General features: G+C 31.9%; 1 protein-coding gene across 9 annotated transcripts in view; it reads left to right on the top strand.

Annotated features, from left to right (window-relative positions):
• The window catches only part of LOC120424315 (glutamate-gated chloride channel), a 365994-nt gene that overhangs the window by 193907 nt on the left and 146613 nt on the right, over window positions 1-25474 (top strand). For 7 of the 9 annotated variants that reach the window (XM_052711128.1, XM_052711125.1, XM_052711127.1 and 4 more), the window contains 4 exons: window positions 9956-9970; window positions 10649-10737; window positions 19438-19524; window positions 24052-24116. In XM_052711128.1, coding sequence (XP_052567088.1) covers window positions 9956-9970; window positions 10649-10737; window positions 19438-19524; window positions 24052-24116 — 256 coding nt within the window. The remainder of the gene's footprint in view (window positions 1-9955; window positions 9971-10648; window positions 10738-19437; window positions 19525-24051; window positions 24117-25474) is intronic. The other 2 variants (XM_052711132.1, XM_052711133.1) reach the window with 1 other exon arrangement.

A 25474-nucleotide genomic window follows, 5' to 3' on the forward strand; every position in this document is an offset into this window, starting at 1 on the left:
AAATTTTAGGAATTGATTTTGCTCAAATATCTCTTAAACGAAGCAAATCCTAAAAGTAGAATAAGCAAAATAAATGTTACATATACAAATTTTGTTTATTTTCATAAATTTCAGCAAAAGAGAATTTTTGCATTTAAACAAAGTTCAGGCTAATTTCATTTGTAGTATTTTTTTACATTTATTAATAAAATCCAGAAAATTATGTTACCATACGAAATGCTAAGTAAATTTTATTTCAACATGTATTATAAAAATATAAAAATTCTTTTTCGCATTATTCTCACGTTATGTGAAACTCATCCATCACAAGTTCTTCCAGGATGCTTTCTTCGGACTGGCTGCGCTTGAGCTCGATTAGATTATATGAAAGTTGCTCATCCATTTTTTAATTAATTTTACAAGGAATAAAAAATAATACTGCTATTTTTTTTCTTTTACTGTAGTTTTGAATAGCCTTCTTTTACATTCTTTTTTAATTTTCCGGATTCAAGAAATTTTGCTGGAAACTTGCAATGAATTATCTGTACATCGAAGAATACTGTAATAAACAATATTTTAAAAAATTTGTTCTCAATTTGCCTTGCAATTTTTTAAATATTTGCGAACTTGTAAAGTGTACACTTAAAATAAATCAATGGTTTATTGCTCTGAAAAGTCATTTTTCTATTGATTTTTTAAAATTTCGTGGCATTTCAGGGTATGTTCTAAATTTCACGGCCAGGGGCAAATTTCACGGATTACGCGGCTTCCGCAAAATCGCGAAAAATCACTAGCCCTAGATATTATGTTTATGCTGTCAAAGTGTCATGATACGAGTTCGAATCGAATCAAACAAAAAAAGTAAAAATCATGCTGCACCGATTTTACGGGTGAAATTTCATTTAAATTCAATTCATGTTGGGCTGCTCGAATTCCTTACCACAAAGGTAATTTTCTGTAAAGTCAGAATAAATGTTTGTCGAATTAAGAATCACAAATATATCGTTCCTTTTTATTTTTTGCGAATGAATGTTTTTGATATCTCTATGATTTTTTTTGTGTATCATCATGCTTAGGAAAAACTTAAAACTATAATTTACAGATTGTTAGGATGTTGCAGAATAGTTTTTTTTTAAATTATTATTTTAAATATTACATGTTTTAATTAATTTTTCAATGTTTAGATCAACAAAAACTGGAGTCCTTAATGTCAAAGTTTGTTTGCGTTGCTGGGAATTATGTAAAAAATTAATCATTTTAAATCTGTAAAAGATAAATTCCTGATTTGAATTTTAAGAATTTGTTGGCTGATGAGATTAAAAGCAGGTCAATTGAAATAATCTTAATCTTATCAAATTATAAGCAAAAAATAGCTTCAAGTTTCCTTCAGCCACTCGTGGTAGAATTCTGTGCGTTATCTTTTAATCTAGAGCATAAAGTTTTCTCATTCCTTTCCATGATATACAAACAAAACATACTGAAATTCTTGCTGCTCCAGCAAGCTCCAAAGAAAGCATTACTTTCCCAGACCAATCCCTTTCTCTTCTGAGTTTACTCCTTAAAAAGCAGTACAGTAGCAATTTGAAATTACTCGTAGTTTAGTTTTTCATCTTCTAAATAAACCCCGCAAAATACCTGTGCGTTCATTAGAAGGGGACAAAAGCAATCTCCTCCCACTCTGCAGGACTTAGATTATTACTCTGAGATATTTATGCCCTGTCATACGGCGCAGATACGCCCCCAAGAGAGAGGAAGCTTTTGGTCAGCTTTGGGGTTAAAATAGATGGAATGAGGAGCAGAGTGGGGTGGTTTATGACGAGGAGCTTTTGCACTGTAGAGTGGTTCTAATTTGACTTTTCGTTGTTCATTGTTATATTCAAAAATTAGACAAATCTGAAAAATTTACTTGTCTCACATAAATCGTATGGAAAATGCTCATTACTCCAATACAATTCAGACCTTCAATGAACGATGAAATGTTAAATTTGAACCACCCTGTTGTGCAGAGTCCAAGATATGCAGACTAGTTCTTTTAACTTCTATCTTGACCCGCTGTCTTTGATTAGAAAGCTTCTAGCATTGCTTAGTTATTCTCTGCGAAGTGATGTTTAAAACTGAAAATGATTAAAATTAAAGCAAACCTGCAGTTTTATTGATTCAACTTTTTAGTTTTGAAAACAACTTCGATTCCAAAGTTATTACTTTTTGTTTCCTTTTCAAAAAAATTTCACAATAAAAACTTCAAATTATATCAATTCTCTGGGACTTCGATTTTCTTTATTGGGCTCGAACTTTGCATACACATTTGTTAAGTTCAAAGAACCACTTTGCATCATCCATTAGTCCGTATAAGTCTCCATACAAATTTTGTGGTTGGCTATCAAAAATACAAAATTAAATATCTTTAAAAGGTATTTTAACACTGAACAAATTGGTACGCTCTTAATAAAATTGACCTATTTTTATTACACTTCAAATTTTAATTTTTCGATTCCATCTTTTGAGCTATGGTACACAAAGATGACTTGTTTGTCCAGGTTACAAATTGTTGATTTTTTTCCAATATCCCTATATTTTGATCAAAAAAAAAAATCGAATTGCAATCCAAAAGGTTTTTAAAAATTGAAAACAGTGCACTGTTTTTAAGTGTTGGTCACTATCAGGCAATTTTTTTTCTAAAAAAGGTGTAACATTTCAACTGTTTTATTTTAGTTTTTTAAGTTTCAATTTTTTAACCATAAATTAAAATATTTTTTTGCAATTCTGTGGGGAATTACTTACTTTTCTTGTCATTCGCGAACGACAAAACGGCCTTCGAGAATTACTCTACCGAAAATAGTAGAATCTAAAAGTAATACTTTTCAATACATGGCCTGAAAAAATGAACTTTTTCAGCACTGGTGTAAAAAAATAATACTACTTTTTTAACAGTCAAAACCCGAAGCCTGCAGAATGCGTTACAGTAAATTTTTGCAGGCTTGGGAAATATGCAAAATAACACCAAACTTCAATGTTTTATAGTGTTTTGGAATCGTCAGAATGTCTACTTTAAGTAAAAAATATGCAAATTAGTGGATTTTAGGGCGGGGCTCGGGGGGGAGGGGGTGAACGAAAAAATATCCGAGCAAAATGCGTTACAGTAAATTTGTAAAATTTATATCTCATGCAAAACATGACCAAAACTCAAAGTTTTATAGTGTTTTGGAAAGGTCTTTATCTGAACTTTATGTTAAAAATATAAAAAGACTATGTTTTCAATCAAGTGTTACTAAAAAGTTTAGTAAACTTTTATTGTTCTACGTACTAACATCAGTAAGAGAACAAAAACATGACTTTTCATCAGAAACATTATCATGCGACATATCAAACTTCCCAAAATTTTATGAATAGTCATTCTGAAACAAAATTGAACCGATTCAGCTGAACCGGTTCATCCAACCGGTTCAATAGTTGTACCGGTTGAACGTTTCTGGCACAAAATGTGTCATGCGACATATCTAACTCTTTCAAATTGCCTGAATAGTCATTCTGCAACAATATTGAACCGATTCAGCTGAACCGGTTCATCCAACCGGTTCAATAGTTGTACCGGTTGAACGTTTCTGGCACAAAATGTATCATGCGACATATCTAACTCTTTCAAATTGCCTGAATAGTCATTCTGCAACAATATTGAACCGATTCAGCTGAACCGGTTCATCCAACCGGTTCAATAGTTGTACCGGTTGAACGTTTCTGGCACAAAATGTGTCATGCGACATATCCAACTCTTTCAAATTGCCTGAATAGTCATTCTGCAACAATATTGAACCGATTCAGCGAACCGGTTCATCCAACCGGTTCAATAGTTGTACCGGTTGAACGTTTCTGGCACAAAATGTATCATGCGACATATCTAACTCTTTCAAATTGCCTGAATAGTCATTCTGCAACAATATTGAACCGATTCAGCTGAACCGGTTCATCCAACCGGTTCAATAGTTGTACCGGTTGAACGTTTCTGGCACAAAATGTATCATGCGACATATCCAACTCTTTCAAATTGCCTGAATAGTCATTCTGCAACAATATTGAACCGATTCAGCTGAACCGGTTCATCCAACCGGTTCAATAGTTGTACCGGTTGAACGTTTCTGGCACAAAATGTATCATGCGACATATCTAACTCTTTCAAATTGCCTGAATAGTCATTCTGCAACAATATTGAACCGATTCAGCTGAACCGGTTCATCCAACCGGTTCAATAGTTGTACCGGTTGAACGTTTCTGGCACAAAATGTATCATGCGACATATCCAACTCTTTCAAATTGCCTGAATAGTCATTCTGCAACAATATTGAACCGATTCAGCTGAACCGGTTCATCCAACCGGTTCAATAGTTGTACCGGTTGAACGTTTCTGGCACAAATGGGGGGGGGGGGATTAAAAAGGTTAAAATTCTCCTAACAGTCCAGACTCGATTATCCATACACCCAGAACTGGGCATCGGCATACGAGAGGATAAAGAGCACGGTTCGGTAGTAAAATGGTACTGTGTGCGGACGGAGAGGATAAATCCCGAGATTACCGAGAGTACTCTACGCATGGGTTCATTTTCCAAAAAAGTTCATCTATCAAAAAAAAAAGTACCGGTACTGAGACTCGAACCCAAGACCTTCGGCTTATTGAACCGTGCCTTTTCCGTATAGGCCATCATGGTTCGATGACTAAGTGGCGGTCATTTGTCCATATAAGCCACTCAATAGGATGAACTGTTTCAATGAACGAATGAACACGCGAGAGGTCATTACTCACGCAAAATAGTACTTTCATCACGTTTCTTTTCGGGAGGACTATCCCCTCGGTCTTTTACTTTGGGTGTAGGCTTCGGAAAAAAAAATCACTTCGGATAATCGAATCTTCGGATAATCCAATCACGAAAAATATTTTTTGTTGTCTTATTTTTGATGGTCGAGCTTAAACTTCATAAACAACTCATAGACTACTCTGAAATATTTTAGAATTTTTAAATCCAAGATATATTGAAAATGCATTTTTTTATTTACAAGGCAATCAAATATTCAAATTTGACTAAAATGCTGTAGCAGACCTGATTTGATGTCTAAAATATAAAATAAAAAAAAATCGGAAAAAATTATTTGATTATTTGAAGTCGAATCTGGTACGTTTCGTCGAATGTCGTTTTGCCGAATGAACATTTCGCCGTAGGTCGTTTCGCCGAATGGACATTTCGTCAAACTAAAAAAAAAAGATTAAAATTAAAGGTAAACAAAAATATAAAAACACCAAAATTACCAAAAGCTAAAACAAATAACGATTCATGTTTGAAAGAACGCAAACACTCACAGAAGTATGCTCAAACCTTTTTTAGTACTGTTTTTACTTTTTTTTATTCATTGCTTTTTTTTATTTTTTTCCTTTTTCGTTTTCTCTTTTTTTTTATTCGGCGAAATGTCCATTCGGCGAAACGACCCATTCGGCGAAACGACCGTCGGCGAAACGACCTTCGGCGAAATGTCCCACACCCTTCGAAGTTCTATACAAACCTTCGGATAATCGAAACTTTGGATAATCGAAACTTTGGATAATCGAGTCTGGACTGTATACCTTTTCCCAGTCAACTCAATCGGAATTCTGAAACGGAATTCAATTCGAATCGTTTACGTATTCCGTTTCAAACGCAACAACCGGTACGTACACGGAATCGGTTGTTGCGTTTGAAACGGAAAACGTAAACGATTCGAATTGAATTCCGTTTCAGAATTCCGATTGAGTTAACTGGGTTAGGGCCAATGTGGCCTCTTCTGTGGCTCTTTCTGTGGCAACGCCTTCTTATTTTTACAATTTTCTAAAAAACTTTGTATTCTTTTACTCGTAACTTTTCAACTATTATGCAAAAGACTTTCCTCAGGTTGCATTTTATAGACATTGTTTTAAAGAATTAAAATCATTGAAATAATTTAAAAAAATTAAAGATTTTTTTTAAAGAATTTAAGGAATTTGAATAATTGAAATAATTTAACGATTTTTTTTTAATTAAAAGAATTTAAGGAATTCAAAGAATTTAAAGAACTTAAAGAATTTAAAGAATTAAAAGAATTAAAAAAATTAAAAGAATTAAAAGAATTAAAAGAATTAAAAGAATTAAAAGAATTAAAAGAATTAAAAGAATTAAAAGAATTAAAAGAATTAAAAGAATTAAAAGAATTAAAAGAATTAAAAGAATTAAAAGAATTAAAAGAATTAAAAGAATTAAAAGAATTAAAAGAATTAAAATAATTAAAAGACTTAAAAGAATTAAAAGAATTAAAAGAATTAAAAGAATTAAAAGAATTAAAAGAATTAAAAGAATTAAAAGAATTAAAAGAATTTAAAGAATTTAAAGAATTTAAAGAATTTAAAGAATTTAAAGAATTTAAAGAATTTAAAGAATTTAAAGAATTTAAAGAATTTAAAGAATTTAAAGAATTTAAAGAATTTAAAGAATTGAAAGAATTTAAAGAATTTAAAGAATTTAAAGAATTCAAAGAATTTAAAGAATTTAAAGAATTTAAAGAATTTAAAGAATTTAAAGAATTCAAAGAATTTAAAGAATTTAAAGAATTTAAAGAATTTAAAGAATTTAAAGAATTTAAAGAATTTAAAGAATTTAAAGAATTTAAAGAATTTAAAGAATTTAAAGAATTTAAAGAATTTAAAGAATTTAAAGAATTTAAAGAATTTAAAGAATTTAAAGAATTTAAAGAATTTAAAGAATTTAAAGAATTTAAAGAATTTAAACAATTTAAAGAATTTAAAGAATTTAAAGAATTTAAAGAATTCAAAGAATTTAAAGAATTTAAAGAATTTAAAGAATTTAAAGAATTTAAAGAATTTAAAGAATTTAAAGAATTTAAAGAATTTAAAGAATTTAAAGAATTTAAAGAATTTAAAGAATTTAAAGAATTTAAAGAATTTAAAGAATTTAAAGAATTTAAACAATTTAAAGAATTTAAAGAATTTAAAGAATTTAAAGAATTTAAAGAATTTAAAGAATTTAAAGAATTTAAAGAATTTAAAGAATTTAAAGAATTTAAAGAATTTAAAGAATTCAAAGAATTTAAAGAATTTAAAGAATTTAAAGAATTTAAAGAATTTAAAGAATTCAAAGAATTTAAAGAATTTAAAGAATTTAAAGAATTTAAAGAATTTAAAGAATTTAAAGAATTTAAAGAATTTAAAGAATTTAAAGAATTTAAAGAATTTAAAGAATTTAAAGAATTTAAAGAATTTAAAGAATTTAAAGAATTTAAAGAATTTAAAGAATTTAAAGAATTTAAAGAATTTAAAGAATTTAAAGAATTTATAGAATTTTAAGAATTTAAAGAATTTAAAGAATTAAAAGAATTTTAAGAATTTATTTTTTTTTAAGAATTTAAAGAATTTTAAAAATTTAAGAATTTAAAGAATTTAAAGAATTTAAAGAACCGGTAAAACTATTGAACCAGTTAGATGAATCGGTTTAGCTGAATCGGTTCAATTTTGTTGCAGAATGACTATTCAGGCAATTTGAAAGAGTTGGATATGTCGCATGATACATTTTGTGCCAGAAACGTTCAACCGGTACAACTATTGAACCGGTTGGATGAACCGGTTCAGCTGAATCGGTTCAATATTGTTGCAGAATGACTATTCAGGCAATTTGAAAGAGTTGGATATGTCGCATGATACATTTTGTGCCAGAAACGTTCAACCGGTACAACTATTGAACCGGTTGGATGAACCGGTTCAGCTGAATCGGTTCAATATTGTTGCAGAATGACTATTCAGGCAATTTGAAAGAGTTAGATATGTCGCATGATACATTTTGTGCCAGAAACGTTCAACCGGTACAACTATTGAACCGGTTGGATGAACCGGTTCAGCTGAATCGGTTCAATATTGTTGCAGAATGACTATTCAGGCAATTTGAAAGAGTTGGATATGTCGCATGATACATTTTGTGCCAGAAACGTTCAACCGGTACAACTATTGAACCGGTTGGATGAACCGGTTCAGCTGAATCGGTTCAATATTGTTGCAGAATGACTATTCAGGCAATTTGAAAGAGTTAGATATGTCGCATGACACATTTTGTGCCAGAAACGTTCAACCGGTACAACTATTGAACCGGTTGGATGAACCGGTTCAGCTGAATCGGTTCAATATTGTTGCAGAATGACTATTCAGGCAATTTGAAAGAGTTGGATATGTCGCATGATACATTTTGTGCCAGAAACGTTCAACCGGTACAACTATTGAACCGGTTGGATGAACCGGTTCAGCTGAATCGGTTCAATATTGTTGCAGAATGACTATTCAGGCAATTTGAAAGAGTTAGATATGTCGCATGATACATTTTGTGCCAGAAACGTTCAACCGGTACAACTATTGAACCGGTTGGATGAACCGGTTCAGCTGAATCGGTTCAATATTGTTGCAGAATGACTATTCAGGCAATTTGAAAGAGTTAGATATGTCGCATGACACATTTTGTGCCAGAAACGTTCAACCGGTACAACTATTGAACCGGTTGGATGAACCGGTTCAGCTGAATCGGTTCAATTTTGTTTCAGAATGACTATTCATAAAATTTTGGGAAGTTTGATATGTCGCATGATAATGTTTCTGATGAAAAGTCATGTTTTTGTTCTCTTACTGATGTTAGTACGTAGAACAATAAAAGTTTACTAAACTTTTTAGTAACACTTGATTGAAAACATAGTCTTTTTATATTTTTAACATAAAGTTCAGATAAAGACCTTTTAAAAACACTATAAAACTTTGAGTTTTGGTCATGTTTTGCATGAGATATAAATTTTACAAATTTACTGTAACGCATTTTGCTCGGATATTTTTTCGTTCACCCCCTCCCCCCCGAGCCCCGCCCTAAAATCCACTAATTTGCATATTTTTTACTTAAAGTAGACATTCTGACGATTCCAAAACACTATAAAACATTGAAGTTTGGTGTTATGTTGCATATTTCCCAAGCCTGCAAAAATTTACTGTAACGCATTTTGCAGCCTTCGGGTTGTAAAGGGAAATTTTTTCCTTCGGGTCTATTGTTTTGATTTGAACGGTAAAACACAAATGGATATTTGACTAAAAATTTCTTTCAAAGTTTTTTTTTTCGGAATTGCAAAAAAATTGTAGGCAACTTGTTGCAAATATTGAACAGTTAACCTCGTTGGATAAATGTGTGGCTACACAGAAAAAAAATGGTGTAAATTTGGAAGGTGTAATTTTGGAAGGTGTAATTTTGGAAGGTTGAATATTACCTCTTTTATGATGTAATTTTGCCTAGATTTAGACTGAAAAAGTGACATTACAACAGAAAAGTGGTAAAATTACCCATTTTTAGAGGTACAATAACACATTTTTTCTGACATCAAAAATGTACTCCTCCCTCCCTTTTTTTTCTGTGTAGTGCTGAAAAATACTTACAACATTGCCGAAGACACCAAAACGGAAAGAATATTCGTTCTCTTTATACAGATTTTTATAACATTTACATAGGATTTATGTGGACCTTGACCACCAATAAAATTTGTATGGAGACTTGTAAGCACGAATGGATGATGAAAATTGGTTTCCTTGGGCATAACAAAAGTGTATGCAAAGTTTAAGCACCAAAAATAGGAATATTCAACGTTTACCTAAGTGTAGAATTGGTGAAGTTTCAAATTTGTTTGAAAATGAAAAATGTAACAAAGCAAATTTCTAGTTTATTTCATATTATTTCCTACATCAAATTATGACATCAAAAATAGTACAGCTAAATAAACCGCAGATTTCTTAGAGAATTTCACCGCTTCCATTTGCTTCCTACCTCTTTAGTAGATTAAAGCATTCGCAACTCTGCACGAATTTTAAAGTTACTCATGAGCGCATCACTAATATTCATAAAACTTATTTATTTCCAAACTTTGCTCACGAAAAATAACACACACATAGCAGAGGAAAAACGCGGTAAATAATTCCAAACTGATTCGTAGAAAACCAAAAAAAAAAAACGCTAGAAAATTTTCGGTTCAGTTTTCATGGGCCACTCAAGATTTGGAAAAGCTGCAGAAAAGCAAACTCCTCTGAGCAAAACAAAAAAAGACGAAACGAAATGAAAACAAACCCATCAAAAAGTGCAAGCTTTAGACCGCTAATGAAAGTTGAGCAATGGTTCCATTACTTGGAATTCATATTTTTGTTTTACTTCTTGTTTATTTCTCTGTTTTAGCTGTTATTGTGTAGTCTCACGTTCTTTTCTTCAAACCCTGTCCAGAGGGGAGGTGTTGGGTTGCTGACTTATGTTCGCAATATCTGTAAATGTGCTTCGCCATGTATTTTATGATTTTGTGAGGGGGGTGCCTTTACTCTTCATGCGTCGTTACGTTCGTCACTGTTGCTCGTTTGTTCTGCTCACAATGGTTGGCTTTAGTACACGTTAAACTATAACTGAGGGTAGAACGAACGAAAAAAAAAACCTTTGATAACGTCCCTCAAACAAAAGAAAGCGAAATAATAACAACCCACCGTAAAACTAATTCACTTTCATTGATATATCCTTTCTCTCGTGTTATTATTGGCTGACGACGACGACGACAATGATGACAACTGGTGCTGACGATCACCTTTTTGTTCGACCACGTCCAGATTCGCCGAAGGAAAGTCAGACAAAGAGATTCTAGATCATCTGTTAAAGGGTTCGCGATACGACAAAAGGTTGCTACCACCGGTTGACGGTAAGTTCACAACTCTTGAAACTGTTCTTTGGTGCTACTTTTGCTACCTCCTCTAAAGCTTCACGTTGATGCAGTTGAGTAACTTCTGCAACACCAACTTTTCTCTTCTCTCCTATACCTATCCTATGAAAAGGATAGAGCCACTGTTGAACATAACCTCCAAACGCACACATAAGTGTCGTAGATGTGCTTTTTTAATCTTTGTTTTTTTTTTCCTTCTTAATGTTCTAAGAAAGACAATTCACTGCTAAAAATAAACTCTCCCCCCCCTCAACAAAATTAAACAAACCCCAGCCCCCAGAACGACCCACTAACCCCTTCCACTCCAATAAAAAATAAAACTAAAATCCACCAACACCCCAATCACCCATAAAACACCCCCATAAAAAAAACGAAACCCTAACCCAACGAACCCAACTAACCAACAAAAACACAGCACAAAAACCCACCCCCCCCAACTCCCCTAAATAACAATACCAACCCTCATCCATCACAATACACACCTCTACATAACCAATCCTCTAACATTTGCCCGCCACCCCCCCCCAACCCCAAGCTCAAAAAACAACCTCAAAACAGAACAGCCCAAAACAACACCCCTCAATCCCCCCCTCCCAAAACCCTACCCATCCCCCTCCCACAACAACACACAACAACAAACCAAAGTACTCACACAAGTAATGAACACTATACAAAAACGACGCACTAAAACGTCACTAAACATACTAAAAATCTTCAGGAAGATAATGATAATCTATCGTTAAATTCTATCAGCGATAATCTTATCGCCGATAATGGACGATAACTCATTTTTAAAATCCTTCTAAAATCGATTAATTCAACATTCATGTTAAATTTCCAATGCTTGCACTAAGAATATATTTTTTGAAAATCAAGTAATTTTCAAAATAAAATATGTACTCAAAATTTTCCATAAAATACCGTACTTTTTCGAAAGTACTCAAATTTTCATAATCACCAATATAGGTATCAAACGAAGCGAAATTAAGTTTGCTTTTTCACCTTATTCGAGTTTTTTTTTCTTTTGTTTAAAACTAAAATTTTCACAAAATACCGTATTTTTCGAAAATACTCAAATTTGCAACTTGGGTATCAAACGCCGCAAAATAAGGATTGCTTTTTCACATTCGAAGAGTTTTTTTTTTGTAGATACAAAAATTTTCACAAAATACCGTATTTTTTCGAAAGTACTAAAATTTTAATAATTTCATATATGGGTGTCAAACTAAGCGAAATTTTGCATGTTTTTTCACTTTATTTAGAGTTTTTTTTTTTTTGAAAATAATAAAATTTTCTCAAATTACCATATTTTTTTCGAAAATACTCAATTTTTCAAAATATGCAATATGGGTATCAAACGAAGCGAAATTTGGCTTGCTTTTTTTATTAAAAGAGTTTTTTTTAAATACTGAAAAAATCACAAATTACCGTATCTTATCAAAAATACAAAAAAAATCAAAATATGCAATATAGGTATCAAACGAAGCGAAGTTTTGTATGTTTTTTTTTCATTTATTTAACCTTTTTTTGTAAATTAGACATAAATTCACAAAATACCGTATTTTTCGAAAATACCTAAATTTGCAAAATTTGCAAAATGGATATCAATCGAAGCGAAATTTTGTTTGCTTATTCACTTTATTCGATTTTTTTTTTGTAGAATATCAAAATTTTGACAAAATATAATTTTTTTTAATATGCATGTTTTTAAATGTGCAATATGGGTTCACTTGATTTAAGCTTTTTTTTAATTTAAAAAAAATCACAAATTGCCATATTTTTTCGAAAATACTAAAATTTTAAAAAAAATGCTATATGAGTATCAAACGTAGCGAAATTTGATTTGCTCTTATTAAAAGAGTTTTTTTTAGTACTAAAAATTTCACAAATTACCGTATCTTATCGAAAATACAGAAAATTTCAAAATAGTACTAAAAATTTCACAAATTATCGTATTTTATCGAAAATACAGAAAATTTCAATATATGCAATGTGGGTATCAATCAAAGCGAAATTTTGTATGCTTTTTTCCATTTATTTAACCTTTTTTTTGTAAATAAGAAAAAAAATCACAAAATACCGTATTTTTCGAAAATACTTAAATTTTCCTAAATTTGCAATATGGATATCATATAATCGAAATTTTGTTTGCTTTTTCACTTTATTTGATTTTTTTTTGTAAAATATTAAAATTTTCACAAAATAATATATTTTTTAAAATATTCAATTTTTTTAAATGCAATATGGGTATCAAACGACGCAAAATTTTGTATGATATAAAGCCATACACAATTTGAGTGTATGCATGAAACATGCGAAATTTCGCTTCGTATGATACCTATATTGCACAAATTGACTTTTTTTAGTATTTTAGAAAAAACACAGCAATTTTTGAAATTTTTAGAATTTCCAAAAAAACTTAAATAAAGTCAAAAAAACATACATAATTTTGCTTCTTTTGATACCCATATCGCAAATTTTTAAAATTTGAGCTTTTTCGAAAAAAAATATGGTGATTTTGAATTGGATGAATCAATCGATTTTAGAAAGATTTTAAAAATAACGAAAACGATAACGAAAACCATTAACGTTATCGTCAGACGATAATTTTATCGATTAACAACCTTGGTATCGCATGTACTTACGGGTTAAGTTATTATAACATTTTATTTTATATATCAAGTAAAAATAACTTCGGATTTATCAAACACTCATTTTCAGTATATTGAAGTTTAGTTAAAAAACAAACTGCACGAATGCACTTCCAATGAAAATGAAAATTTTACTAATTTAACACCATGTTGCAAATTTTGTGTCAAAATTTTAAAATATTACTCTCGGAAATGTAAAAATAGTTAAAGAGTTTTTTCTTTTCTAACATTGTATTAAAATTAATAAAAAAAAACCAATAGTCTATTCCAAAAATCATCAGATCTGGTGAAAAACTACACAGCAAAATTTGTGTAATTTTGTAAGATGTAAAATTGGATGGTGTAATATAACATCTTTAACATAATGTAATGAGAAATAATATTTTAAATATATGCATAAATGTTTAACAAATATATTCAAAAAACACTTCCAACGAGAAATTAAATTTTAGAGTGGGTACATTTTTCCTGAACTTGTGTGTCAGAAAAGATGTACCCATTCCCAATTGCAATTTTATCATAGGAAATGTGTAAAATTACATATTTATGTAAGCAACTACTATGAATGAAACAAATAAATAAAAATGCTTCGATTTGGCTTTAAATTTGACTGGGGATTCTTTGGCCCAAAAAACTAGATCCGTTTTTTGTTTGTTTTGCTGTTAGGGTAACCTACGTCCTGTTAGGATGGTCACCATTTTGTCAATTTTCGTAAATTTTCACAAAAAAAATAATTTTTCAAAAAGTCATAACTTTGCGCCATTTTTATTGATTTAAGCTCTATTTGACACATTTGAAAAATGGATCGTTGTCAACCACCAACGAAAAAATAATTTGCAGTTAGAAAAAGTCACAGAGAAACTTCAAATACCGTTTTAACCAGGGCTGCGGAGTCGGGTCATATTTCAAACGACTCCGACTCCGACTCCGACTCCGGCTTTCTCAGATTAGCCGACTCCGACTCCGACTCCGGCTCCGGCTTTCAACAAATGGTTGGCTCCGACTCCGACTCCGACTCCGGCCTACCAACTCTAACCAACTCTGACTCCGACTCCGACTCCAACTTTCAACAAATGGTTGGCTCCGACTCCAACTCCGACTCCACATATTTTTAAATGTTTCAAAAGTTAGTTAACTATTATTAGTTAATTATTTTTAACACATTGATAAATAGGATTATTTAAATACTCTCTAAGCGTCATGTTTTTCTAAAGAAAAATAAGTTAAGTAAAAGTAAAGTAAAGTAAATAAACGGAAAAAAAGTTTCTAGGTTACAAGTTTTATACGTTATGGAAACAGAAATCAAAAAATATTTTCAGTTTAAGAGACATTTTGAGAAGAACAGTTTTGTAAGTGAATTTGGATTTATTTGCTTAACCTCAAATTTGAAAATATTTTTCTCAAAGCTAATAAATTTAAATATTAAATTGTTATTTTTGAATGAATTTATTCAAACCTGGCCTTAATGATCTATTGAACATTAAAATTCAATTTGCTCACTTTCAGGCTGACATTTGTAAGGAGCACAGTGACAGGCACATTGTTTTTTAAATGACAATTTTAAACGAAACATTTTTTTAAGACGTACATGGACATCACGCCATGGCTGAAGTAGATTATTATTGCAAATCAATGTATCTAAACAATTTCTTCGTGGAAAAGACGCTTAAGATGTCCTTTTTTAAATATCTGTGACATGGAAAATATTTTACCCTAGAAATTTTGAATTTATTTTAATTTTAAAATTTTATATACTTTAAAAAGGAGGCCCACGATACTTCGTGAATCTTCACCTAAAACGAAGCTTTATGAATGATCTTGCGCCTCCATCAAAATATATGAAAAAACATAAAATATAATAAAAAACAAATATCCACAAGTAAAATATTGTCTAGGTCACAAATATTTCATTTTTTTAAGGTACATTGATATGCAATGATTATCACCTTCCGGCATATTGGCGTGGGACATACAATATGAGAAAATTCGTACCAGTTGATAATATTTTGATTTTGTTTTTTTTAATAATATTTGAAAAATAAATTAAAATCCTATATTTTGTTCTATACATTTTTTTATTAGTTCATTTTTGTACTGAATTTTTGAGATTTGTTCAACGATAATTTGCAACAATATCAAAATAGTTTACCTAAAATCAACATCAACAATCAACGATTATTTCAAAATTTGTTGCAACTTCTTTTAATATTTTTCGTTAGTTTCAAGAATTTTGAATGCAACACTTTGATTTTCTTGAACTCAGTTATAAACAAAATGCGCATGGTGAGTTCCACGTAAGAGATTGTTATTATCGTTGATTATTTGTTACAAAAGTTAAACTATCAGTTTTTATGTACCTCGTAATTTTTTCCTAAAAAATGATTTAACTTAAAACTTCTAAGACATATGCTATCGGGGTAAAAGATGACTGTGAATGTACTTTTTTCAGAAATAACTGGATGAAATTTGGTCAAATTTGAATTGAAAGGGCACATAAATATAGGCAAAAGGAAGCATTCAAGAATCAATTAGATATGTCTGACTACATAACCAATATTTTTTTTATTATTTTTATGATTTTGATACTACATACTTGGGTAAGAGGTTATCATTAGGGTTGGTGAAATTTCACGATTTCGCGGACATCGTGAAATCCGCGAAATTTTTCTTTTTCCGCGAAATCCCGTGAAATTTTATGTTTGTGACACTGTAACGATTTATCTCAACATATTTTATCATACTTAAATATGAATAAACATAATTTAAAGAACTACTGTAGAATTAAGCGAGTGAATACCCTTGTTCAATTACTACTATAGGGTACGTGAATTTTGATGATTTCGTGGACGGTGTGAAATTCTTGAAATTTATAAATTTTCTCAAACCATTTTTTTCTTCAAATAACATCAATATTTCAATCATAAAGACTATTTCAGTAAATTTTATAAGTTTTCAATTGAAAAAGCTTAGTATGAACCATTTGAAGTATTGTTTAGATTTTTCATTTTTTTCAGAAAATAACAAAATTCAGTAATATGTTTTTTCGCTTTAGTAAAAATATTACCCTTATTTTATTTGAAATATAAAATTTCAAAAGAAATTAAAAGAAATAAGCTTTGTTTTATCCAAAATTAAATAAAGAGTATTTTTTTAATTTTTGAATCACCTTTAAAAAACAAAAAATTAAATATGCCACCTGTTATTTGTTTTCTGTTCTCATTTTGAATAAAAATTTCGATTTCGTAACAATAAATATTTTTCTTGCCTATTGATTTTAATAGTAGTTTATGCAACAAGTTGTAAAAAGAAGATTTTTTCAGCACGAGTTGTACATTTATCCAACGAGGTTTACCGAGTTGGATAAATACGACGAGTGCTGAAAAAATCAAGTTTTGCAACGAGTTGCTTACAACATTTTTTGCAATTCCGAAAAACGCTTATTTAATGGAATTTTATGTCAAACATTCATGTGTTTAGTAAATTCATCGTTCAAAACAACACAATATTGAAAAATGTTACTTTTCGATACTAGTGCTGAAAAGTTCAACTTTTCAGCACTCATTTCAGTGCTGAAAAGTAGAACTTTTCAGCACTGTTATTGAAAGGTATTAATTTTCCATTCTGTTATTTTTGGTAGGGAAAAGTAGGCCGTTTCGTTTCTCCAGAAGGGCAGGAAAAGTTGACAGTTTCACAGTGGAATTGCAAAAATTTTGTTTTTGAAAAGAGAGATGAAATCCTTAAAAATAATTTTTGCAATTCCATCGTGAAACTACTTACTTTTCCTGTCATTCTTGAACGACGAATTAGCCTACTTTCTGTACCAAAAATAACAGAATCGAATAGCAACACTTTTCAAAATAAATGCTAAAATGTTATACTTTTCAGCACTGAAATGGGTGCTGAAAAGTTGAACTTTTCAGCACTTGTTTCGAAAAGTAACACTTTTCAACATTTTTTTAATGTAAACGATTTATTGACAAAATACATGAAAATTTGACTTAAAATTTCACTCAATGGGTGTTTTTCGGAATTGCAAAAAATGTTGTATGGAACTCGTTGCAAAACTTGATTTTTTCAGCAATCTTCGTATTTATCCAACTCGGTGAACCTCGTTGGATAAATATACGACTCGTACTGAAAAAATCCTCTTTTTGCAACTTGTTGCATAAACTACTATTTGGATGGGCTAAATATCGCTGAAAATTCAAACTATTTTACTCATTTTGGCTGGACAAGATTGTTGAATCTTGCTTTGATATGAAATTCAATAAAATGTAAACTGATACAACAGAAGCTAATCAGCGAAAACGTTTTTGCTTTATTAGTCGAATATTAAAAAAGTTGTTCAATAAATGACATTTTGTTTTAAAATATAAATAGAGCTCATCCATTAACCAGGAAGAAACATTTTTGAAAATTATTTGATTTTTTTGTGTCACGTTCAAAGTTAGTGAAGATTTATTTAGTTTATTGAAGAATAATATATAATGAAGTAAAAAAAGTAGTTTTTAAACAAAAGATTTTCAGAGTTATTTTAACATTTTTTTTACGATCCGCGAAATCAGCGTGAAATTTAGTGTTTTGAAATTGAGGTCCCCGTGAAATTTGCTATTTTTGAGCGTGAAAAATCACTAAGCCTAGTTATCATTTAGTGATTATAGTGTAATAACACAATTAGAGCTTTTCAATCACAATAAAAAGCTTCAAAAACATAATGGCATCTGATAAATCAATTAAAAATATAAGATGTTTTGTAAATTAAGCTGTTCTATAGAAAATACTGAACAATAAAAAAACATATTTTTTGTTGAATTTAAGATAACTCCGGCTCCGACTCCGACTCCGGGTTATCAAAAATCTTCGGCTCCGACTCCGACTCCGACTCCAGCTCTTAAAATTAAGCCGACTCCGGCTCCGACTCCGACTCCAGCTGTTCGAGTTTTGACGACTCCGACTCCGACTCCAACTCCAGGTCCCCAAAAAGACCCGACTCCACCGACTCCGGCTCCGACTCCGACTCCGACTCCACAGCCCTGGTTTTAACGATGTCTTGACCAAAAAGTCTTTGTCTTAAAAATATTTTTTATCGGATTCCTCGGAAAATTTTACGTAGCATACCCAAAATGAGTAAAGTATATCAATAGAATTCCGAAACATGACATTTTGAAAAAAAAAATCTGAGTTTTTCGGGGGATTGACAGCAAGCGTGATTAAATCATCTTATTTTGGGTACCATGAGTTGCGTCTTTAAATTACGAAAACTTCAGTTTTTTTTTATTTAAGCCTTTTACAATGAGTAACTTAATTTTTTGTTATCTATGATTGAGGTAGTATTACATTATATTACTTTTTATTCCTTTTTAAAGTTAAATATGTTAATAATGTGGTCATAAAACCCCCGAACCAACTTTAAGCTTAAACTGCTCACTTTTGTTTTGTTATTTGTTTTATTTTCTGTGGACAATCAAAATGAAATAGCATTTGGCCAAAATGTTATTATAAGAATATAAAATAGCCAGAATCCATAATTTTTCCACTTTTATAAAAAAAGACATGCAGAAAATTGAAATTCATTGCGATATTTGAAATATGAACGTATCATAACAAGATAATTTAATAACCATCCTCAAGTTATAATTTTTCTATAGAACTTAATTTCGATGTATTATTTTGAACAGTTGGTAGATTCTGTAGTAGCTGTTGCATAGTGTGTGCTGTTTGGTACATGTCAGTTTAAACTCTATTTTCCGACCTTCCATCCGTTATCGGGTTTTGTGTGATGTGCATTACCAAATCATTTATCTTCCAGACTTAACGTCAAGCTCTTCCCACACAAACACACACTCATACCAAGATGTAGAGTGATATTATTTTCCAAATTTCATTTTCAATTTAGCAGAAGAAAAAACAAACGAACCTTCCAGTCTTGCATCAATTTTAGAACGTAAAATCTTCCAACGATTGTCAGCAAACCAAAACAAAAACAGCCAAACTGCAAAAACCGTATTTGTCTATTTCCTCTTTGCAGATGCGGATTTCTGCTGCGGTATGCAAACACCGGAAATGGCAAAGCACATGCCCGATACACGCGTTCCAGGACGTCCCCAGAACCGCGGTCCGTTCGCTAAAAACTTGAAACTTGTATCTCTATTCTTCTTCTTCTATATAGCAACTCCTTACTCTTCTTACTATTCTATTACAAACTGTCTGCCGTTCTATTCTTCTACTCTATGCTATATATATTTTTTGTTTATATTATATCTTATCTACTGTTCAGTCACTCTTTTAAGAGGATTACAGTTTTCAAAATTACACAAAATCAAACACACACACACACATTGACAAGCTACAAATAAAACACTTTCAGTGCAGATCAAATTGGTTTCACTTTTTTGTTCATTTTCTGTAAAATCCTTCTGTATATTGGCGTTGTTGTAAGTTGTTCACGTTTGAACGTTTGAGCTGGATCGTTTTCTTGTGTCTTGCGTTGTCATTCTTTTCTCTATGTGATATACATATTTCTATCCTATATCTGTATAGACGTTTTATTCGTTCAACCTTACTTTGTCTGACTTTGGATCGTGCTATGTTCTGTGTTTGTGGTTACGATTATTACTCCCATATAGTTTGCTGGCAGTAAGGATAATAACGATAATGATAATATTGTTGTCATGAAAAAGCAGTTGATTCAAACATAAGTTTCCCTGATTTGTTTTCAGCTATGTTGTTTGTTTTTGTTAAAATGTTGTACATATCGTTTGTACTTTATCTTACACTTTACTATACTCAGTAAAACTATTGTGAATTTTCTTCTTTAAATGCGGAGGTGTAGTAGGGGAAATATATTCATTTTATTCACTCTGAGCCGTTCGACCAATTCTCATCACTTTTGCAGTTTTCCGCCATTAAATCAACATTTTTGGATACGTCAATAATGAACAGTTACTTGCTCACTTTTATTTGAGCTATTTGTTACTTTGCAACAGTCGAAAACTCTTTTAAAAAAACTGTAATTCATGATCAAAGTGGTGATAGGCCGAAAATAGAAATAGGCTGAGAAATGGAATATTTCCTTCGTTCAAATTTGTTTTGGTATCATTTCGATTGGTGTAAATTTAGGTCAACAATAAAAAGTTAAATTACAATTCAAAAATGTCAGCATTCAAATGTTTAAGCAAGCTTCAAACAAATTGTAGATTAAATGTCTAGTGCGTACCAAATATCGCCACCCCTATTGATGTTACACATGCATTGACTAAATTTTAAATTTACTACCCTACCCAGGTGTAGAGCAAAACTAATTTTCAATATTTTTTGACAGAAAGAGCAAAACATTAAAATAAAAACGAAATTTCAAACAAAATTTTAAACCGAAAAAATCAAATTGCTTAAAATATTCACATAAACTAAACAAAAAAAATTATAAAAATTGACGGTGGAAAAACAACAATTTCAAAAACAAAAATAGCATTAATCTTGAAGAAATTTTTTTAAACTTATTTCGGACTTGACTTGACTTGAAAAATTCGAAAATATTTAGCTTGAAGGGACCAAATATCACAGGCGTTATCCATAAAGTATGTCACGCTCTAGGGGGGGAGGGGGGGTCTGAGCAAGTGTGAAATTGCGTGTTGTAAGTATAGGAAAAGCATGACAAAGGGGGGGGAGGGGGGGTAAATTTTGGCTGATTTTAGCGTGACGAACTTTCTGGATGAAGCCACACAAATGTTACTTTTGTGCATTTAAAAAAAAAACAAAAGTATACATTACGTCGTGAGTTGAAATAAAAAGCCAACACATTATTTTTTTCTTATGATTAATTATCTTATAAGGGTAATTTTCTACTAACTCACACGAAATCGGAAAAAGTTGCCCCTGCCACTCTTCGATTTGCGTGAAACTTTGTTCTAAGTGGTAACTTTTGTCCCTGATCACAAATCCGAGGTCTGTTTTTGATATCTCGTGACGGAGGGGCGGTACGACACCTTCAATTTTTTAAACATGCGAAAAAATACATGTTTTTCAATAATTTGCAGCCTGAAACCTGAAATGAGATAGAAATTTGGTATCAAAGGGACTTCTATGTAAAGTTGGACGTATTTTTCATCAAAAAAAGAAACACTAAAAATGATTTAAAAACTCTGCCATTTTCCGTTACTAACCATCACGGGTTATCGCGATTTTTAAGAAAAAAAAGTTTTGAAAAAGTTACTTTTTGCGTTTTTCTTTGTTTTGTCGTTCGTGTCTGTCGCGGGCAGTGTTGCGATTTTGAGCGCTCATCCGCTCATGAGCGAGCATTTTTCACTCATTCGTGAGGAGGAGCGCTACGCGAGCTGGCTTTCATTTGCTCCTGCTCATGCTTGGTCATAAATTTTATGAGCGAAAATGCTCATCGCTCGCGCACATTTTTTGCTCATTGAGCAAAATGGACGGTCTTTTTTTTATCTGTAACGGGTATACAATAATAACTTTTTTTTTCAGCAGATGTTTTTCTAAATGGAGGCTGAAATAGGCTCATCTCAATTATATTAGGTGAAGATATTTTTTATTAATTTTGTTTTGAAGCTTGATTAGGAGTCTCAGTTTAGATGACAAATTAGGTTTATCATCGTTATTTGAAGAAATAATCATATTTATAAAAATAAAGTGGATAAAAGAGTAACACGTCAAGGGTAACTTTTTTTATTAAACTGAAAAGTATCTTTAAGGAAAGCAAAAATGTTTTTTAGACAATACATTACGCCATTTATTTTATATCGTAAATGTTTTGAAGTCTGGGCACCTCATCTTGTTCAATTAATTATTTGTAAATAATGTAGCATGATAAATGTCAAATCTGTGTCTTAGACGAATTTCGATAAACTATCTTCTTTATAGAAGTCTATTCCAAATAAATACATAAATAAATGTGTAATGAGCCTGCCCTCAAGTAAAATTATGTTTTAATTTAAAATAAACCGATTGCCTTCCTGTTAACAGCTTATTTAAGACCTAAAAATTCCGTTCCTTGAAAGTTTAGTCTTAATATGAAAGTTAGAATATTAAACTAAAAAGAGTGTCTGGAATTCTAAGCAAATGTGTCTTGATTGCAAATTAGCAATTTTTGATCGAGAATTTAATAAAAAAAAAGAGAATTTTTAATTATAAAACTATAAAAACAAATACTAAGCTGACAACATTAGATGAGTACATGCCCCTTTTTCGCGATAAAAGTTTCTCAGGAATATGAAATGATCTTCAAAAGTGGCAATCCAATTAGCCTTTGCGAGATTCATCATCAATACTAAAAATCTACCTACTTTGCTGATGAGCGCTCATTGAGCGCGAGCGCATTCGATGAGCATGAACGAGCACGAGCTACCTGGTAAGTCCTCATGCTCATGAATGAGCGAGCACGGCTTTTTGGCTCGCTCGCTCATTCGCAATCCTGGCTCGGGGTGACCATGAACGGCCATGATATTCGACGACCAACTTTTTCAAAAATTTGTTTTCGTAAAACCAAATTGTTATTTCGTAAAACTGTTACACTGTTAAAAATAATTCTGCAATGTTAGACAAAACACGAAATTTTAACATTATTTTTTTTGTTCTAAATGAAAAAATGACCCTTCAGGATTAATGTGTATTCGAAAAGAACATTGAATTTCCCATAAAATGACATGTTTCAATTTTTTTTACAGTTTAGTAACGAAAAGTGGGAGAGTTTTTAAAACTTTTTTTGTGGTCTGCAATAATACGTTTTTTTTTTTAATTTTTAAGTACGCCATTAAATTGGGCGTCTAATTTGACATAAAAGTCCCTTTGACACCAAATTTCTATCTCATCACCATTTAGACTGCAAATTATTGAAAAACACGTCTTTTTTCACATGTTCAAAAGTTGAAGGGGTCGTACCGCCCCTCCGTCACGAGATATCAAAAAACGGACCTCGGATTCGTGGTCAAGGAAAAAAGTTACCCCTTAGAACAAAGTTTCACGCAAATCGAAGAGGGGTCGAGGCAACTGCTGTGTGAGTTGGCGGAGAATGACTTACCCCTTTAAAAAAAAGTCAATAACCATAGCTCTCAAATGATAGTTTTTTACAAGTTTGTACATTTCATCAGTACAAAAAAATTGAGCCCACCACAATACCTCAACCAGTTGCTCTCAAATTTATAAACTTTCAATCGAATAAGCAAATAGTGCCAATCATCACAATTTCGCAACAGGTAAACCAACTCGCTGATGGGGAGGGGGTCGATTTGCCACAATTGGTTGCGTGCCAATAAATTTGCAGCAGAGAAACTCTACCCAGAAGCCCCGCACGAGTAGAGTGGGCTGTCAATTTCTTAATTGTCATTCCGACAAGCAGCTGTATAGTTATACGGGTTCGAACGTGTCGTACCGATCGATACAATAAATGTGGTGCGGGGAGGGTTTTTGCATGTTTCTCTCTTTTTTATAACTACTCTTGTTGGCCAATTGAATATGTTTTGCTTTTTTGAACTTTTGGGTTTGCCATTCTGACAATCGCTTTGTAAATTTTTTGTCAATTTTAAAATTTCGTGAGTGTTTTGCATGTTTTCCAAAATACAAAATGTAAAAAAATCAATCCTATCAAAACAAAAGGGTTTTTATCAGCTATTCTCTCTTCTCGTTGCAGGTTCTTTGACTGTAAATGTTAGTGTTCTACTATTAAGCTTAGCGTCGCCAGATGAATCTAGTCTGGTGAGTATCCTCGGACAAAGTTTAATTCAACCCAACTTCATCCCCCCACATCATCATGCTCTTTTGTTGTCCTACATATCACACCGTTTCAAGATAGTCCTTTTTTCCCTAAGCCTTGTACAATTATGGAAAACATTGTAAGTGGAAAAGTCAAAAAGGGGAGGTTTCCAAATAGAACACGAACCCTTTTTGTCCCGCCGACAACGCCGTTGTGTGTCAACTAAGTGAGCTAATTTGAAATCAAGCTGTTTCTAGTAACATCCCGTTTTTTTGGTGGGAAGCAGGGTCATTTTGCTTGTTTCTGACTATTTGCTATGAAAAAGCAAAATAGACAAATGTTAGGTTGTAGTTTTTCACGACCGTTACAATTATTTTAGGTTACGTTTCGGCTTTCGGTCACTTGGTAAAATCAAACACCAGTTTGCTTTCTTCTCCGACGTTTCGGTTCATATAGAACCTTTTTCAAGGAATCTAAAATTTATTTGGTGGTAAAATTGGGCACAACATAATTACAAAGAATCTTACCGAAAAGAAGGTGCTTTTCGTCCGTTGGTGCTTTTCCAAGCACTCAACTGTCAGGTGGTGGGGAAATAACGCTTGCGAGTCTGGCCACTCTCCAAGATTCGCTCGTCCCATGGAGATTTCGACTCGAACCACAATACGGTAGCACCAGAAAATTATCACACTTCTCATTCGGCGCGCCAACTTTTTAAGATGGCAGTACAAGTGAAAAAAAAAAAAACGACTATTGTGTGTGTTTTGTAAACATTATGTGTTAGTATGTGTGTTGTCCCTACTGTTTGTGTTGTTTTTATTTTTGTTGTTTTTATTTGGTTTGTTTTGGTTAGTATTCCTTTTTGTTTTGATGTTTTTAATTTCATGTAAAATTCCAGCATATGCAGCATGTAGGTTGTCCGTGTCCGTCCGTTTGTTCACTGTTTTGTCTGTGTTTTTTATGTGACAACTCTCCAAGATTGGCAGATTACTCGATTTCATTGAGCGATCTACTATTTTGACGGAGTCAATCCCGATAGAGTGTTCCATAGCTGTTGCGTGTTGAACTAATGCTGATTTTTCCTTCGCCCAGACTTACACAACAGATAACCAAAACACTGAAGAAGGAATATCCAACCGTACACATTGCTACAAAGAACACCAAAACAGTCAACACACTGCTGCCACTAGTGAAAGACAAAACACCAATACAAGAGCAAAGCAACGTGATCTACAGCATCCCGTGTAGTGATTGCGATGCATGCTACATTGGGCTCACAACAACAAAGCTGAAACAGAGGATGTCCGGACACAAAACGGACATCAAGAGGATACAAACACTGAGACAGCAGGGCTACACAAAC

This window comes from Culex pipiens, chromosome 3, assembly GCF_016801865.2.
Source record: "Culex pipiens pallens isolate TS chromosome 3, TS_CPP_V2, whole genome shotgun sequence".
Taxonomy (NCBI): domain Eukaryota; kingdom Metazoa; phylum Arthropoda; class Insecta; order Diptera; family Culicidae; genus Culex; species Culex pipiens.